At 50.8% G+C, this 17,106-nt stretch overlaps 2 protein-coding genes across 2 annotated transcripts in view; both read right to left on the minus strand.

The window, feature by feature from the left end:
• Positions 1 to 495: 495 nt before the first annotated feature.
• On the minus strand, positions 496 to 2,921 carry GPSM3 (G protein signaling modulator 3). The gene is made up of 4 exons (XM_008068791.2): positions 2,206 to 2,921; positions 1,901 to 2,003; positions 1,464 to 1,663; positions 496 to 1,231 (listed from the first exon to the last, which is right to left on the minus strand). The coding sequence occupies exons 1-4, from the start codon at positions 2,242 to 2,244 to the stop codon at positions 1,094 to 1,096; spliced, it is 480 nt and encodes a 159-aa protein (XP_008066982.1). The 5' UTR covers positions 2,245 to 2,921; the 3' UTR covers positions 496 to 1,093.
• An 837-nt stretch (positions 2,922 to 3,758) lies between these two features.
• Positions 3,759 to 17,106, minus strand: part of NOTCH4 (notch 4) — a 26,726-nt gene continuing 13,378 nt past the window's right edge. The window contains exons 18-30 of the mRNA XM_008068792.2: positions 16,492 to 16,676; positions 11,693 to 11,945; positions 11,330 to 11,442; positions 9,509 to 10,032; positions 8,570 to 8,950; positions 8,298 to 8,473; positions 7,404 to 7,623; positions 7,132 to 7,210; positions 6,901 to 7,039; positions 6,107 to 6,402; positions 5,785 to 5,932; positions 5,224 to 5,321; positions 3,759 to 5,067 (exon numbers count right to left, since the gene is read on the minus strand). Coding sequence (XP_008066983.1) covers positions 4,354 to 5,067; positions 5,224 to 5,321; positions 5,785 to 5,932; positions 6,107 to 6,402; positions 6,901 to 7,039; positions 7,132 to 7,210; positions 7,404 to 7,623; positions 8,298 to 8,473; positions 8,570 to 8,950; positions 9,509 to 10,032; positions 11,330 to 11,442; positions 11,693 to 11,945; positions 16,492 to 16,676 — 3,326 coding nt within the window. The 3' untranslated portion in view covers positions 3,759 to 4,353. The remainder of the gene's footprint in view (positions 5,068 to 5,223; positions 5,322 to 5,784; positions 5,933 to 6,106; positions 6,403 to 6,900; positions 7,040 to 7,131; positions 7,211 to 7,403; positions 7,624 to 8,297; positions 8,474 to 8,569; positions 8,951 to 9,508; positions 10,033 to 11,329; positions 11,443 to 11,692; positions 11,946 to 16,491; positions 16,677 to 17,106) is intronic.

The raw sequence follows: 17,106 nt of genomic DNA on the forward strand, positions 1-17,106 counted from the left end.
AGGGAGGAGCTGGGGGCGGAGAGAGACACACACAAACAGAGGAACGGAGACCGAGTGGAGGAGGGGAGAGGGAAGAGGGGACGAGGGAGGAGACGGCCCCTCGGTGAAAATATGGGAAGGCCCCGCCGGACTTCTGTGGCCTGGGAGGGGGGCGTGTTGGGGGCTGGGGTGCCTGCCGCCGGGGCTCTGAATCAGAGATCTGTAGACTCTGGCCGCTGGAATGCCTGGGTTCATAGACAGCTCGGTTCATATTTCTTGTTCTAATGACTCCCCTCCCTGTTCTACTTAATTAAAACCAGGAGAGGGGGGCTGGGGGAGATAATTAGGGAGGTCTCCAGCCGCTGCTTAATGAGCCAGTAATTAACCAGCCAGGGAGGGGAGCTGGCCTCTGGCCAGACTGGGGAGAGAGGCGGCCTCTGGCCTCACCTTCCTACCCTCCACCCCCCCCATCCTCGTCCCTTGCTCCCTCAGACACCAGTCTTTAGTCCAGAGGGGAGTTATATTTATTTATACAGCCAAAACATCCGACAGACTCAGCAGCAGTGGGGAGAGAGGGTGGGCGGGGCTAAAGGTTCATTCACAGCCTATAGGCCCCTCAGTCTTGGGGCTAGGGGCTGGTGGTGGGAATAGGAAAATAGTCTTAATCTCTTAGCTGTGCCCACCCACCCATCCTTTCTTCTTACTGGGAGGGAGGGTAAAGCTGTCTTGCAGGTCATAACCCTGGGAGATTTGTCTTTTTTTCGTAAGTGGAGACCTGAGTCCTAGGACCCTGTCTAGTAGCTTGACAACTGGCCCTACAGTGACCCTAGCCACTCTCTGAGATGGTTGCTTGAGATCCTCTTACTGCCCAAGCTCCCAGGTACTTCGGGAGGAAGTTAAATGACCAGCCTACCTTGTCTATTCCCAGGGTTTGATGACTTTCACCCCCTCCACTTCACAGGGAAAGTGATGAGGGCAATGAATATTGAGATTTCTGCTAGGTCTTCCAGTCTTTGGTGCCCCTTCCAAGCAAGGGTTGAGGGCATGCCCAGCTTTGAGCCCCAGGATGGAGGAGAGACTGGTTGGGAACTTAAATCTCAGCAGTGTGTGTGTCTCAGCAGGTGTGTGTGGGGGGCCGGGACCTTTGCTCCTCCATTCGACCCCCACCCTGAACTCTCAGCAGCAATTCCAGGAGCTCCTGCCCCCCTGGGGGGAGGGGAGGCTCTGACCGCTGGGCTTCCATCCGCTGGCACTGGAGGAGTGGAAGGAGAGGGAGACCTTTGGTGAGGGTTTGAGGAAAGGAGGCCCTTGAGAGGAACCAGGGTTGGTATGGGAAGCATATAGGAAACCTGTGATGGGGATGGTGTGACTAGGGGCTGACCATGGGACAGGCACCTAGGGAGAAAGAAGGATAGAGCCCAAAAGAGACCACCGAGGGTCAAGAGACCAGAAGGCTTGGGTCTTGCCTCCTGGAGAAGTCTCACCTGGTGACTGAGGATGGTGCTGTAGAGCTGTTCTTTGTCCTCGAGAGGCCGGGGTGGGGCAGGGGCTAGGCCTGGGGGGTTTTGAGGGGCGTGGAAGGTTGCCCTCTGCTCCTCCAGGCGGCGGGACTGGGCCTCAGCCACCAGGTCCAGAAGGAGCTCAGTTTGCATGGAAAGCAGGGAGGCGGAGCGAGGCCCCAGGGCTGGGGAGAGTAGTGGGAAGGCTCAGGGACCCAGAGGAGTTGACAGATGGGAGCAATGGGGGTTGGGGGCAGGGTGAGGTGACAGGGACTTTGGACCAGAGCAGAGGGGGCACAATGGGGAGTCCCATAAGGAGTCTGGAAGAGGTGTGGAGAGGGCCAACAATGGAGTGGGCATCGCTAATAGGGTCAGGATGTGGGCACCAGGATTGGAGCACTCCCTGGGTGGGTTGGGGATACCTGTGTGGCGGGTCCCTGGAGGAGGAGGGGACGGAGGAGCAGATCGCCAAGGCCGAGTGGTGGAGTTCAGAGGGGGCCAGCCTTGTTCATCCTGAGGGGGGCCCTGATGCCAAGAGACATCCATTCCAGTTAGGCGGTTTAAGAGGGTGGGTGAACAGGGTCTAGGCCAGTGGCCCATTTCCTCTCTGTTGTGTGCCCAAGCCTTTCCGAGTCCCCGTGTCCATCTGTGTCACTACATTTCTGCCCCAGGTCCTCCACGACTCTTCTCTCCCCGTTCAGCCTCCCCGACCCGGTGCCCAGCTCACCTGCTCACCATCTTCTTCCTGGGGTCTCTCGGCCTCCATCCCCTGGAGGGGAGAAACTGATGGGGGAGGGGTGGCTGGGATTTGGGAGGAGGGCCGGAACCTTGGGTTCCTAAGGGGAGTGGGGGCTGGAAGGGGTGGGGGTGAGCTGGGGGCTGGATGCCTGGGTACTGAGCAGGAAGCTGGGTTCCTGGTCAGCCCCCCCACGAGCCCCGCCCATCGCTGTCAACTTCCTCCATTCTTTTTAACCCAAACAGCTTATTTAATGTCTCTCGCCCCAGGGGAGCACAGAGACTGGGAAAAACTCCTTCAGCTGCTGGAGTGGAGGGGGCTCTTGGTAGGGAGGATCTCCTGGCCTTCTCATTTCCAGAGGCTCAGTAGCCCCCCAGCCCCTGGCTCTGCTCCCTCTACCCCGCCTCCCCTTCTGCTCATTCTGTCAACACAGGAACTAGCTACACAGGAAGTGGTTTCACTACTCAGAATCCCCCTTCCCCCAACCAGGTCCCTTCCCTCCTGAAGACAGACCCGGATGTAGGATTTGGGCTTCCCTATCTTCCCTCACACTTATTGGGACTTGAAGGGGCATGGTTTTAGTGGGATGTCGAGCTCTCAAATATATACATATGCTGCTAGCACTGGTTCCAACATACAGTAAGTATTCAATAAATATGTATCAAATAATTATCTTTACCTTCTAGGTGCTTACAGTCTATTCAGGGGACAAGAGGTGCACCAAATGTGAGAGAACAGGACAAGGTTCATTCTGGCAATTCACCCTTTAGTGCACACAGGGGATGGGGAACACTTTACTTTGGTCATAAATTAGGGTTACTGAAATGGAAAAGAGAGGGGACCACCTGTCTGGCTTGGTTGGTTGGCATCAAGGAGGGAGCAGGAGAGAGAAACATTTGGGACTGCTAAATGGCAACCTGCTATGTTTGAGGGTTTACAGCTGAATGACTTAGAGAATAAAACATGATGAAGAAAATATCTGGTCCTGCCACTTAAAGCCTTACAATCTTGGATAAATAAAATCTCTATTCAACTCATTTCTGAAAAAGGGTTTTAATAGCAACTACTTCAGAGGTGATGTTATTAAATGTAATAAAGCATTAGTGCACAGTGAAAGCTCAATAAATTGTAGTTATTATTGGCTTTCAAAGTGCTTCATGTCTTGACGTCTCAGACCTAGCAACATTAAAAAGGTAGGACCATATTGCTGCAAGGTGGATAAAGTTTAAGACTCTCCATCTCCTTGACTTGAGGCCTTAGGAATCTCCTAAGTGGCTGTAACTAAATGCCCTTGATGAGGAACAAAGCATGAGCATGGCCTAGCGCATATGTGTGTGGGTTCTTTGGGCTACTACTCTTGCTTTCAGATAACACCCTACATTAACATGGTACCCACAAACCTATTTATTCTTGCTTTTAAGCTACCCTTACAGCTTTCATCCAAATGTTGAGCCTAGGGCATAAAATTCTGACAACACTATGCAATCACTCCTATATTTTTTTCCCATTCCTCTCCCTAACCCCTCCAAAAAAAATAATAATAATAACACTTCAAATCTGTTTTATTATGGGTGGCAAATTTGGGGTTCTTAGAGATAGCAGTGGGTAGAAGAATGGCATTTCATCCCTGCAGTGGAGTTTGTTGGGAGTGGGGGAAGGAATGCAAGGAGTCATCAGCTGGGGTGGCCCTTGGCCACTTTTCAGTATCTACACAGTGCCTGGCACATAGTAGTTGCTCAATAAATATATCAGCCTCTTGTGGGCAGAGGGGACAATGGATAATAGAGGCTCCCTTTGGAAACCATATACAGGAAAGAATATCTTATATCCTTTCTGCCTACAGTTCTTGATTCCAGTTTAGGGGTACTATTCATTCCACTCTTCCCTCCTGTAGCCTCTCAATCTTATTTTCTGGGAGACCAGGTCGGCCTCATCCCACATCCTAAATCTTCTTTCCAGAGCTGCGGCTTCTCTACGTGGATGATACCTGTTCTGGTGGGCATACACTCATTTTAGGAGGGAAGCTAAACTTACGACCCCTCACTTTTGGGGCTCCATCTTAAAACCTGGAAAGGTTTCTAGACTGCCGGTCATTTATGGGTATTCGTTTTTAGAACTCTTCCCCCACCACGTAGCCTTCTATTTCTTATCATCTCCTCCTGGGTTTACGGGTATTTCTTGGTGGGCTGGGGGACCCCAGACAACTTGAGGGGACCCCCGCTCTGGAGACGGAGTAAGGCAATGAGGCGGGATCGGAATGTTGGACGCGGGACCGCAGGCTCCCAGGGCCACCCAATCACAGGGCCAGTCATCCCCTGAGGCTCTGCCCCCGCGCCCGGCAGCGACTCCGGATCGTCCTCGCGCTATCGCGGGGTTGTGCCGAGGCCTGCGCATGCCTGAAGAAAACCTACGGCCGCGTGGGGGCGGGCCTCCTCCTGCTCCTCCTCCGGAAAGGCTCCGGCCATGCGAGTAGGCCCCGCCCCCGCGCGCGGCCAAGTCTACGGACCAAGTCCGGGCTTGCAGACAAACTCCGCCCCCACGCGGGCCTGCTCCGGCTGACAGCGTCCGGCAACGCGGTAGAGCCCCGCCCCCGTGCGGCGGCACGCTTCCTGACGAGGTCCGTGCGCGCGGGAAGGCCCCAGCCTCGCGGCCCGGCGTGGCCTTATGACGCGCCTCCGGCGGCCCCGCCCCTTCCAGCAGCGTCAGCAGATCCCAGTGGTTACGCTGGCGGGCGATGTCTCCGGGTGTCTGCCCAGCTTGGTCTCGCAGTTCCCGGGCCGCCCCCAGCCCCAGCAGCAGCTGGGCTACCTCTACCGCTCCTTCCCGGGCCGCCAGGAACAGCGGCGTCTGGTCCTGTACAGGAAGAAACGGCCGGGGGCAAGGTCAGGAAAGGCCACGCCCACAGACAGAACTGGGCCTTTCTGCCTGAGCTTACATGACCGCTAACCCCCTTCATTCAGTCTTGTCGGGATTCGCGCGCTTTCCGTCTCTCCCGCGGCCCTTTCTAACCCTGCTGTCCTGGGCGTCTTTATCGGCTCCGGCCTGGAGAAGGGAGCGGGTGGCTCGGGCGTTGTTCACGGCAGCGGCCCAATGCAGCGCGGTTTTCCCTAGGGCATGACGTGGGAGTTGTTAGTGCGGTTGCGGGCCAGACGCCTAGGTTCCGGTTTCCCACGGGTTGTGGCCTTGGTGGGGGAAGGGCTACTAAGGTCCGTGGGCCCTTCAAAGGCGGGAAGCGTTGCCTAGGCGACCGCCTGCCGGCAGGAAGCGTTACTCAGGTGACGTCATCGGCGTGCGGGAGGGACAATGGGGCATTGTTCTAGGGTCGGTGGGATCGGGAGACCACCTCCCCCTTCTCTCTGGCACTCTCCTCCATCCCAATTTCTGGTGGGCTGGGGCACAGTGAGTGTGTTGAGGATGGTGGGAGAGAAACTCGCTCCCTACTGCCACCGCACTGCATATTTATCACCATGACAGCAGGGTGGGAGGAAATGCCTCTATTTACACGTCGTCTTCCACCTCATCTGCTCAACTTCTCTATGGCACATCATCCCCCCCCCCACCCCAACATACCCCATTTATCTCTGGCCCCTACGTCAGCTCGGGCTGCAATCAGTTCTTCAACCAGGTCCTCCACCGCCAGTCTGGCGGCCAGCATCAGAGGTGTGGTGCCGTCCACTGTGCGCGCGTCCACTGCAGTTTGTCTGGTTCGAAGTAACAGCTGGGGGTGGGAAGAAAGGGGCAGTGACCCCTGGGGTACCCTGAACTGCTAGCTCAGGTCCTTCACACTTTCACCCACCCTCCTGTTTGCCTTTCGGGTACCTAGTGGCATCAATCAACCCCTAGGGGATGATTCTGCCCAGTTTTACTTTTAGGGACCCCTGTGTGTGCTGACCTGGCAGACCTCCCGAGCATCAGCAGCCACAGCAGCGTGAAGGGGAGTGCGTCCTGCCCGATCTGGCTGGTTGGGGTTGGCTCCAGCCTCAAGGAGGCGGCGGGCAGCGGTTGACCGGGAGAATCGGGCTGCCAGGTGCAAGGGGGTCTCCCCAGTGCCCACGGTGTGAGTCTGGGGAGAGGCCCCTCCATCCAGAAGAGGTTCCCAGGGCTCAGGACATCCTAACCATGCCCCTTGGAAGGTCCTGGACTCTACTCCCCCACAGCAAACTGCTGACATGAGGGGTGTCACCCCATCTGTGGGTGAGATATGAGTAATGGGTCAATCTAAAGAATACAAGGGAGAGAGAACTTGGAGGCTCTGGTAGAATCAAAGCTTGAGGTGTTGAGAAATCAAATTTCTGGCTCTTTGTGTGACTTTATTGATTTTTATGCATTTCTCTGAGCTTCAGTTTCCTTGTCTGTAAAAGGAGACAGCGGGCCTTAATTCTCTAACATTCAAGAGCAGTGGTTTTCTCAAACTCGAGTCTGGATCAGATGCACCTAGAGGGCTTGTTGAAACAGATTGCCTAACATTTTGAGTTTCTGAATCAGTAGCTCTGTAGTGGAGCCCCCCTAAGAGTGCATTTCTAGCATATTATCCAGGTGATGCTAATTTTGAGGCCCACCCTTCAAGAATCACTGTTGTGAGGCACTAAGTATAATATTAGTTTCTCCAATTCTGCCATTAAAGGACTTTGTGGTTCTAAAAGGGTCAAAGGAGGTTTTTTCATCTTGGTCTGAGTTGACTCATACCAGGTCCATGGGTGTCCAGGTCAGGAGCCTCCATCTCAGATTCCTGGGGAGGAGTCAGCATAGCTGCCTGAGGGAGCTCCTCACAGCCACCAGTCAGAGGCCAGAGCTGACACTTGGAGGATGGGGCCGTTTCTTCAACCTTAGGGTAAGAGCAAAGATGAGTGAAGGTGGTTGATCTGTCCTTTCTTCCCCTCCATTACCTTCAGATCATTCTTGCCCCAGCCCTTTCACTTGACTCACCTCTCTCTCCTCAGGACCTGAACACATCACAACTTCATCCTCATCAGCTTCTGCCTCTGGCTTCAGTGTCCTGGAAGGGGGTGGGTGGGTAGAGGTTACATGGATTTGTGATCATCAGGGTCTCCAGGATTTCCAGTGGCTTCCTTACCCCCTCTCTTCTTCCCCTGTCTTTGAGTTCTGCAGTAGCATTCCTTATCTCTTATCATAAATATCTCCATTGGAAAATCTTCCCTCCCAGGGCCCGGGTTCCTCCTCACTCTCACTTGAGACCGATGCTGTCCTCCCCCAGTGGGGGTCGGCGTCGGCGGGGAGCTGGCTGAGTCCGAGGCCTTCGAGTGAAACCAGGGGGCAGCCAGAGGGCTCCATGCTCTCTGCGTCGGCGCCGGATGAGCTGGAGGACAAGAAGAGCCCCTAGGGCCAGGAGAACCACCCCAGCCACTGGCGAGCACAGCACAGGCCAGGGAAGCTGGTTGGCAGGGGGTGCTAGTGGGAGAGACAGAGTCACAAACAAAGGCCATTCCTGGTGAGAGACCTTTGTGCAAGTTCAGTAACCTCTCTGCCCCAGTTTTTCTCATCTGTGAAATGGGGATAGTGATACAGATTGAATATCACTAATCCAAAATCCAAAAATGCTCATTGTACCATTTTGGATTTCAGATTAAGGATGCTGAACCAAGAAGTATAATGCAACTATTTCCAAATCTGAAACACTTCTGATTTTGAGCATTTAAGATAAGGGATACTCAACCTGTAGTACCTGACTCATGGGGGGTGTTGGGAGGATTAAATGAGATAAGGTAAAGTGCTTAGAGTAAGGCACAGAGTAAGTATGATGTAACAGTTATTCTTTCATGTAGTAGGAATTGTTTGAGACAGACAATTAGGTATTCTCGATGTAGTACAGAAGAAAAACCAGAACCCAAGGTTTGTTGGAGAGCTATGACAGAGGTTAGGGTAAAAGTACTTAGGGAAATAAGTAAGGAGACTGCAGAACAAATGGACTGTCCAGTTAGAGAAAGGGGGTTTAGGTGAGTAAGTCCCCACAAAGAACATTTTGGGTCTCAACTATCCTGTTTCATTCAACTTTTGTTGTCTGTTTCTGGCATGAGAGCTGGCCTGGGAGCAAAGGTCAGAGGAACTGGAAGGGGGTCACGTACCAGTGCCTGCATGAGGGTGGACAGCCAGCAGGGGTCCAGGCAGTAGTGGTTCCAGGGCACCTACTGCAGCCATTGCGGCAAGGAAGCGGAGCAGAAGTCCAGGGTCCCAGGGACAGGGGGGTGTCGGGTGTTCAGGGCCACAGTGGGACAAATCCACACCCATCACCACCACAAACCTGTAGGGGAAGCAGCTCAGACCCCCGTGTTGGTCCCAGGCTCTATTCCTACCCCCTGCCCAGCTAGTGTCTAGCCCATCCCTCTGCCCAACTTACCCAGTGCTGAGAGAGTCCGTCTCCTTGCCCAGGAGCTGTGTTTGAGGGGCTTCTCTCTCGTGAGAGGGGTCCCGAGTACCTCCTAGTTCCTCTTCGGCCCGTGCCCCAGGATAGGGGTACACCATGTCCCTGCCATCACTATCCTTCCTCACCCAGAGCCCTACCCTGAGAGTCAGGGACAGCACCCGGGCCAGGGCAAGCAGCTGCTGGTCCAGGGCTGGGGGCCTCAGCACCACTAGCAGAGCCAGGGAGGGGCCCCACTCTGGGTCCCCATCATCGGGCCTGCAATCACCTCCATCCCAGCCACATTCTGCAGTGTTGCAGCCTTTCTCACAGTGCCCATTGTGGAAGTGATCGCTGCAGTATTGATCATAGGCTGGACTGTGGGGTGAGGAGAAGGGAATCAGAACCCCATTAAAAGTCCTCCTCCCCTCTTTACCCCAGAGAGAATACCTGACATTTCGTGACCTCTAGGGCTCTGGTTGCTAAGTGGGGGCTGCTGTAGAGCAATGAGCCCTAGACAGTAGTCCAGACACCCTAATGTCTGCTGACACCCTCATCTCCTGAGACCTGTATCTCTCTATCCTCCCAAGCTCTCTTGATTTTCTGAAGGAGAGTCTAGGGCCCTTTTCCTCTGTGGGGTGCTGGTTGTTAGGGGAGATACTCCATAGCAGCAGGGTTTAGGGAGGGAGGCTTGAGGCCTGAGTTCCACAAGCCTCAGGGAGAAGCCCAGAGAGAGGCCATGCCCCACATTAAATATTGATCTACTCCACTACTCTGGTTTGGAGTCCAGCATCTTCTACCCCGACTTAACAATGGTTATTATGGTGGGAATTCCCTGGAGTCTGAAGCTGTGGCCACAGTGACTCAGAGGCATCTATGTCCTTCCTCTTTCTCAAACCCAACCTCCTTCCCCAGCTCCAGTGGGTTTCAGCTCACGTGCAGGTTGGAGGGGTCTCACAGTCGTAGCCATCAAATAGACACTCTTCAGAGTCACACTGTGGGTGGCACTTTCCATCCCGGAAGAGAAGCCAGCACTGAGAGTGGGACGGGCAGCCTTTCCAGGGGTCTGGGACCCCCAGGGAGCAGTCCCCTCCATCCCAGTTTCTTCCCGGGCCACTGCAACCATCGTCACAGGCCCCGTCTCCGCCTCTGCCTTCACACCCCTTAGCTCCAGGCCTCTGACATCGGGGCCCTGGAGAGTTGGGAGGGCAGGAACATCGAAAGCCTGGACCCCCTAGCCCAGGGGTCTCTGAGCAACTGCCATTGTATAGGCATGGGGAGGGGGGGCCACAACCTTGAGGAGCTGGTGGGGTCAGGCAGTCAGGACCACCGTAGCCACTGAGGCAGGCACAGCGGGGTGGGAAGCCTGGCTTAGGGGAGGGCAAGCACAAGCCTCCGTGGTGGCAATGATGGAGACCACAGGAAGGTGCTCTGTGGCTACAGGTGGGGCCTTCAAAACCCTGTGGAGAGGGGAGGAGATATTGGGGAAAAAACTTGCATTATTCCCACACTCCCTCAAGCAAACTCTTGGGTTAAGAGCGCAGAGAGTCTTAGATTCTGATATCTAAAAAACTCAGAGTACCAAGTTAATCATTTTATGGATGTTGAAACCATGTCCCATGGTAATTTCACACAATGACATATCTTGGTGAAAATGAACGAACCACAGCTGTGTGCAACAACCTAGATGAATTGTAGCATCATAATGCAAGTTCTGGAAGACTAAACAGTTAATAGAGTTGAATACTATTATATTATTATCTTAATCCTTGGAAATAGGATTCTATGCCTTTCTTTTCCTCTTGAGAAGGAACAAGAGAGGAGGAGGATGTAAGTAGATGTAAGTTATTTTTATTGTTATTTTTGATTTGGAGTCTCTGTGGCCCAGGCTAGAGTGTAGTGGTACAATCACAACTCAACCACAGCTTCAACCTCCTGGGCTCAGATGATCCTTCTGCCTCAGCTTTCCATGTAGCTGAGACTACAGGCATGCGCCAGCACACCCATCCCTATTATCATTATTTTATTATTATTTTTTGAAACTTGACCTCACTCTGTTGCCCAGGTTGGAGTGCAGTGGCACAATCTCAGCTCACTACAATCTTGACCTCCTGTACTCAAGGGATCCTCCCATCTCAGCCTCCTGAATAGATGGAACTACAAGTGCTTGCCACCGCAGCTGGCTAAATTAAAACAAAAAATTTTTGTAGAGACAAGGTCTCACTATGTTATCCAGGCTAGCCTCAAACTTCTGGGCTCAAGTGATCCTTCCGCCTTGGCCTCCTAAAGTGCTGGGATTACAGGCGTGAGCCACTGTGAGCTGTTAGTTATTATTAATTTAGGTTCATGGATATTTCATTGTTAGAATCATAAAACAAAAAATGGCCAGGCACAAACCAATGTCTGTATATTATGAATCAATGCTTAAGATTAATCCAGTTCCATGCATCTAAGGCCTATAATATACACATACAGAGTTGAAGAACTTATCCAATTTATCCATCCAGCTTGACCCTGAGGAGCTTTTGACCTTTCCTTAGGCAATGTCCATGATTTCTAAAAATCCCATTCATGCTACCAACTGACCTGGGCTTTCCCCTGATTGCTTCTGAGAGCTCACTGTGAACTTGGGATGACTTTTCCCAATAATTTCCACTCCAATGCTTTCCTGTGCTCCTTCTAGGATTCTGATCACATTCTCACCTTTTGTCAGTGTAGGTAGGAGGCAACAGAGAAGGCGGCTTTGCAGTCACTTACCTTGGGACAGTGGCAGGTAAAACCCAGGGGTGGTCCTGTTGTGGTCTCACAGGACCCTCCATGAAAGCAGGGCTGGCTCTGGCAAGGATCTATCTCCACCTCACACCTCTGGCCTGTAGTGGGCAAGAAAGCAGACATCACACACTGCATCAGCCACTGCCTCCCTACTAGCTCATTCCTGGGAGTCGGCCCAGCATTAGCTGTGCAGGCAAAGGGATCCTGGGGCATCCTCTCTGGCGCAGAGCATGGAGGCAGGGGATGGACAAGATGACTAGGCTGTGGGTGGGGACTGAGTGGCTCTCCACTGTCTGTGCAACTGTGCCCTAGAAATGTCTGCACCCCCCACCCCATCCCAGGCCTCACCTGTGTGTCCAGGCCGACATTGGCAGTAGAAGGCATTGGACAGAGAGTGGCAGGTTGCAGTGCCTGTGGGATGACAGGGCTGGTCCAGACACTCATCCACGTCCCCCTCACAACGTAGCCCCACAAAGCCTGGTGGACAGGCACAGTGGAAGCCTCCAGGTTTGGGGGTGCAGATTCCATGGTTGTGACAGGGTTGGGACTGACAAGCATCAGGTTCCTTTGAGCAGTTCTGTCCATTGTAGCCTGGGGCACACTGCAGGCAAAGAGTCAGATGAAACCAGTGGATGCATCCAGCCTATCACGGAATGGGACCTAGCACAAGATAGTCGGCCCAGCTCCACACCTTCCAGTCAACAGCATCACTCAACTCACCATCCATCATGACTACATGTCACTTAATTCTTCTATCTCAACTTCAGCTTCACATGATAACAACAGTTGTTCAGTAGCTTACAACTTAACCCTCCCCAGTCTCTAGGACACATTGCCACCAAACAGAGTCCCATTCTTGGTGAAACCTCCTTCCCCTTCCAAAAACACACCAGGCTCTCCCATGCTTTATTAGTTAATTCATGAGCATCTACTGAATGCCTACTTTGTGCCAGGAACTGTTGTAGGCACTAGGAATACAAAGAAGATCAGAACTCATTCCTGTTACCCCAAAGCTCTCAACCAGAGGAGAGAGACATCTATTTATTGCATGTTTTATATATAACTTCACAAAAATCCCATTTGATTATCTCATTTGATCCTTGCTTTACAGATAAGGAAACTGAGTCCCTGAAAGGTTAAGTGACTTGGACAAGTCACATAGCGATAGGTGGCAGGTCTGTGACTCCATAACTAATGCTCTGTACCTTTTTCTGATTGCTGCATTCCACTCTGCTAGTAAGATAAGGGTTATTGACAAGATCTGTACCATGTGCTGGGTTCTTGCAAGAGGAAGAAGGGCATGGAAGAGGAGAGTACCAGGAAGACTTCAAAGAGATGGAGGAAAGGGAATTCACAAAGAATCCAAGGGGCCAGAGACCTGGAAGGAGCAGGTGAGGGAGGTTTTGGAGACCTCTGAATAACAGCATTTCATAAAAGAGGAAGTAAAGCTGAGTAATGGGTGCACAGAGGTTCACTACTGTTCAGTATTCTAATTCTGTATATGTTTGAAAATGATCGTAATAGGCCAGGATCGGTGGCTCAACCTATAATCCCAGCACTTTGGGAGGCCGAGGTGATTGGATTGCCTGAGCCCATGGGTTCAAGACCAGCCAAGGCAACTTGGCAAGACCTCATCTCTACAATAAATAAAAAACTAGCCAGGTGTGGTAGCTTGTGCCTATAATTCTGGCTACTTGGAAGGCTGAGGTGGCAGAATTGCCGGAGTCCAGTAGGTTGACACTGAGGTGCCGTGAGCATACCACTGCAATCCAGCCTGGGTGATGGAGTGAGACTCCAACTCAAAAAAAAAAAAGAAAAGAAAAGAAAAAATGTTCATATTAACGTGTTAAAAAGTGAAAGGAGCTGCGTTAGGGGATCTGCATTGAATCTTCTATCAAAAGTTGTGGTTCTGCCGGGCTCGGTGGCTCAGCCTGTAATCCTGTGCTTTGGGAGGCTGAGGTTAGTGGATTGTCTGAGCCTGCGAGTTCAAGACTTGCCACGGCAACTTGGCCAGACCTCATCTCTACAATAAATCAAAAAATTAGCCGGGCATGGTAGCGAGCGTGCACCTGTAGTTCTAGCTACTTGGAAGGCTGAGGCGGAAGGATTGCCGGATCCCAGCAGGTCGAGGCTGCGGTGGCTGGGAACGTGCCACTGCACTCCAGTCTGGGCGACAGTGAGACTCCAAAAAAAAAGGACTGTTATCAATGTGGAACAACTCAACTCTGTTCTGACTGTTCTGATTATCATAACTTAAGCAGAGTGAACCACATTTAACAACTACACTCAACACATTTCATCCCACTCTACTCACTTTGATGTTATACCAACTCCTTTGTAAAAGAGTACCCCCTTATTCAAATAAGGTTTTGAGAAGAATTCAGGAAAGAGAGTACTATGGGATTAGGGGATGAGCCTTTTTTTTTTTCTAATAAATTCAGTAAAGTTGCGGGATGTACAAAATCAACATACAAAAATCAGCATTTTAATATACCAATAATGAACAATAAAACAAATTGAGAAAGCAATCTAATTTACAATAGCTATAAAAAACACCTAGGAATAAACTTAACCGAAGAAGTGAAGGATTTCTACAATGAAACTACAAAACACTGATGAAATAAATTGAAGATGACACACAAAAAATTGAGAGATATCTCATGTTCACAGATTGAAAGAATATTGCTAAAATGTTCATAAAGTGATCTCGAGATTCAGTGCAATCCCTATCAAAATACCAATAACATTTTCACAGAAATAGATAGAAAACATCCTAAAATTTATATGGAACAACGAAAGACCTTGAATAGCCAAAGCAATCCTGAGCAAAAAGAACAAAGCTGATAGAACTACCATGTGATCCAGCAATCCCACTACTGGGTATAGTGTTGTAATACTCATGGGAGTACAGCTATCTCTTTGATAGACTGAAGGAAATCAAGCAGTAGGAAATCAGGAAATAGTCTCTCAAAGACATAGGTGTACTCCCATGTTTATTACAACACTATTCAGCCAAGATATGGAATCAACCTAAGTGCCCATCAACAGATGAATGAATTAAGAAAATTTGGTATATTTATGCAATGGAATACTATTCAGATTTTAAAAAGGAAGGAGATTTTGTCATTTCCTGCAAATTGGATGAAACTGGAGGACATTATATTAAGTGAAATAAGCCAAGCCCAGAATGACAAATGTAGCATGTTTGCACTTGTATGTAGAAGATAAAAAAGTTGATTTCATGAAGATAGAGAGTAGAATAGTGGTTACCAGAAGCCAGGAAGAGGGAGTGACAAGGTGGGGGATGAAGGGAGATTTGTTAACAGACATAAAATTACAATTAGATAGCATGAATAAGTTGTAGCATGTGATAGCACTGTAAAATGACTATAGTAAACAATAATTACAGAGTACCACATGTTCTAACTCATAAATGGACTCTGAACATTTACCGTAATACTATAAGAAAGGGATTGGCGGTAGCAGGATACTGCCAGGGTGGGCTGGGGGGTGCACAACATCAATGAGTACCTGATCTCAAACCAGGCAAAGTGGGGACCAAAGGGAGGCCCAAACTATACTTGTATGATGACCACTTGTATACCTAATCGTGAATTGTACATAAAAACAAAAAACATTAATTTACTGTATATTCCAAAATAGCAGGTTTGAAATGTTCTCAACACAAACAAAGTTTTGAGGTGATGGATGTCCCAATTACCCTGATTTTTTTGTTTGTTTGTTTGTTTTAGAGATGAGGTCTCACTACATTGCCCGGGCTGGTCTTGAACCCCTGGGTTTAGAAAATCCTCTCACCTCCATCTCCTAAAGTGCTGGGATTATGGGCATGAGCCACTGGGTCTGGGTCTGATTTTTAAAAAAATATGAGACAGGATCTTGCTCTGTCATGCAGGCTGGAGTACAGTGACACAATTATGGCTCACTGCAGCCTTGACTTCCTGGGCTCAAGTGATCTTTTGCCTCAGCTTCCTGAGTAGCTAGGACTCCCAAGTAGCACACGACACTGTGCCTGGCAATTTTGTGTGTGTGTGTAAAAATGGGGTCTTGTTACGTGCCCTAGACTTGTCTTGAACTTATGGTCTCAAGAAATTCTCCTGCTGGATTCTCAAGGCATCTGCTGGATTACAGGTGCGCATCACTGTGCCCAGCCTTTTTTTGATTTCTTTAAAATTATTTTTTTGGAGACAGGCTCTTGCTATGTTACCCAGGTTGGTCTCAAATTCCTGTTCTTAAGCAATTTTCCCTTCTCAGCCTCCCAAAGTATTGGGATTACAGGTGTGAGCCACCCTGCCAGGCGGACCCTGATTTGATCATTATATATTGTATGCATGCATCAAAACATCACATGTATCCCTTAAATGTGTACAATTATGTATCCATTTTAAAAAAGAAAATGGCAGCCACTAAAAATAGAAGTTATGGTTCTGAGTATAGGAATCAGTGTGCTTGGACCTGAATCTCAGCTTTGCCTGAATCTCTTACTGGCTTAGTGATCTGGACCACAAAGGAGAGGCCCTAACCTAGCCTGGAGAGAAATTAGAGACATCTTCCTGAGAAACGTGCCTCCAGGACACCATCTAGTGGAAAAGGGGGAATGCAGTAGCAGGGATAAAGGCTGAGAGGCAAGAATCAGTATGGAGTATGCGGAAAGCCCGTAGCAGTTTGTGTTGCTGGAGCAGAGTAGGAGGGTGGCGACAGGGAGAGCTGAGGACTGAAAGGCAGGCGGACCTGGGTCATGCAGGGCCTTGGACTTTCTTCTGAAAGAGGTGGGCAGCCACTGAAGAGTGTTCAGCAGGGAGTGACAGGTCAGCTTAACATTTTCAGTAGAGTGCCCTGGCAGTGGGTCAAAGGCTGAATCTATAGAGGGACAGGTGAGGCGGCGGGGATGATAGTCAGGAGGCCGCTGCAGGTATCCAGGTGGAATGCAACAAAGGCTTGGGACAAAGGGTGAAGGTGAAAGGACAGTTGAGACATAATCAGGAGGTAAAATGGCATGACTTGGTGGTTAGTTGGACATGTGGGGGAAAGGAAAGGAAGTGGAAACAGTCACATTGTGTCTTCCCCTTATTGCCACTGTCTCACATCCAGCCCACCCTTCCTCTCCCCTCTCCTCTAGACCCTCTCACCTGGCAGAGATACCCACTGGGCTGGACCACACAAGTGGCCCCGTGCTGGCAAGGCCTGGACTCACATGGGTTCACATGATCCTGGCACAAGCTGCCTTGGAACCCAGGGGGGCAGTGGCAGAAATAGGAGGGGCCATTGTCGATGCAGAGGCCACCATTCTGGCAAAGAGAAGAGACCTCGATACCTAGGGAGGGAGAAAAACAAGGATCTATAAAGGTAAGTGGGATATAAGGGTGTTTGGGGCCTCAGACTCTGAGCGTGGAGGCCTTTGCTTTGGGGACCACTAACATTATGGGGTGGAGACCACTCTGAGCCTAAGGAGTTAATAATTCCTGACAGTAGCTGGTCTCGGTGGCTCAGCCTGTAATCCCTCGGCTTTGGGAGGCTGAGGTGAGTGGATATTCTGAGCCCGCGGGTTTGAGACCCGCCTGGGCAACTTGGCGAAATCTCATCTCTATAATAAATCAAAAATTAGCTGGGCGTGGTAGCGCACACCTGGAGTTCCAGCTACTTGGAAGGCTGAGGCGGAAGGATCACTGGAGCCCAGCAGGTCGAGGCTGCAGTGGCCAAGAGTGGCCACTGCACTCCAGTCTGAGTGACAGAGTGAGACTCCA

The sequence above is a fragment of the Carlito syrichta genome, unplaced genomic scaffold (genome assembly GCF_000164805.1).
Source record: "Carlito syrichta isolate Samal-C Ts95f unplaced genomic scaffold, Tarsius_syrichta-2.0.1 Scaffold311524, whole genome shotgun sequence".
Lineage (NCBI taxonomy): Eukaryota > Metazoa > Chordata > Mammalia > Primates > Tarsiidae > Carlito > Carlito syrichta.